The 1,150-nt window shown below is 45.0% G+C and overlaps 1 protein-coding gene across 2 annotated transcripts in view; it reads left to right on the top strand.

Moving 5' to 3' along the window:
* Positions 1 to 1,150, top strand: part of Stk38 (serine/threonine kinase 38) — a 35,550-nt gene that overhangs the window by 7,289 nt on the left and 27,111 nt on the right. The window contains exon 2 of one of the 2 annotated variants that reach the window (XM_005360338.3): positions 561 to 696. In XM_005360338.3, coding sequence (XP_005360395.2) covers positions 561 to 696 — 136 coding nt within the window. The remainder of the gene's footprint in view (positions 1 to 560; positions 697 to 1,150) is intronic. The other variant, XM_026785737.1, reaches the window with a different exon arrangement.

Raw genomic sequence — 1,150 nt, forward strand, 5'->3', positions numbered from 1 at the left:
TTTTCTTTTTTTTTTTTGGTTTTTCGAGACAGGGTTTCTCTGTGGTTTTGGAGCCTGTCCTGGAACTAGCTCTTGTAGACCAGGCTGGTCTCGAACCCATTTTTATCTTTAAAAATTATGTGTTTGTATGTGGAGTGGATATGTGTATATGAACCCCAGGTATAGAGCTGAAGAGGGTGTCAGATCCCTAGAGCTGGAGCCGTGGTGGTTTTGAGTTGTCTAACGGGAGTGTTGGGCACCGAATTCTGGTCCTTTGCAAGAGCAAGTTCTCAACTGCTGAGCCATGCTCCAGCTGTCTGGTGCCAGGCACAGTGGGTAGCACAATCCAGCAAACTCCCCACAGACAATGTCTCAGGCTACAGTCTCATTGAGATTCCCTTTCCCGATGCTTCTGTATTGTCTGGGGTACTAACCACACCTGTCTTGTTTGCCTGATGCGTTTCATATTATGTTCGTCCTCCAGAAGGATTGTGCTGGCTTATTTTCTACCAGGGAACAGGGGAGTGCTTAATTGTTGAATTCCAGCTGGAAGATACATAGTAATCTCTGTTTTCTTCCAGCAGCCATGGCAATGACCGGTTCAACACCATGCTCATCCATGAGTAATCACACAAAGGAAAGGGTGACAATGACCAAAGTGACACTGGAGAACTTCTATAGCAACCTCATCGCTCAGCACGAGGAACGGGAAATGAGGTAAAGAATACTGCTTGAAAGCCTTGTGTTGGGGAGCTGGGCATGCTGCTCGTGGTAGAGTGCCTACCTATCATATACAAGGCAAAACCAAAACAGGCAAGAAAGAAGAACTTGCGGTTATGTGTTGTAGCATGTGTTGTTACACACAAGGAGAGCAGGGTAGCAGCAGCCGTGTTATAGCCCATGTGCTGCAGTGGAGCGATAGTGTGACAGATTTCCAGATCCTTTCTAGTAAAGCTGTGTCTACTGGTCAGTGATTCAGGAGTCTTGCTCTATAAAAAGAAAGAGTTGGTCAGATCACTAATGTTCATTATTAAAGCAGTGTGATCTTGTCTGGTGGCTCCTTGAGGGTTTGCATCCTGTCTCTTGAGGAGCAGCTGTTCCTGAAGGTCTTTCTGCTTGTCAGCTCCCTCATCTTTTTTTTTTTTTTTTTTTTTTTTTTTTTTTGGTTTTT

The sequence above is a fragment of the Microtus ochrogaster genome, linkage group LG2, assembly GCF_000317375.1.
Source record: "Microtus ochrogaster isolate Prairie Vole_2 linkage group LG2, MicOch1.0, whole genome shotgun sequence".
Lineage (NCBI taxonomy): Eukaryota > Metazoa > Chordata > Mammalia > Rodentia > Cricetidae > Microtus > Microtus ochrogaster.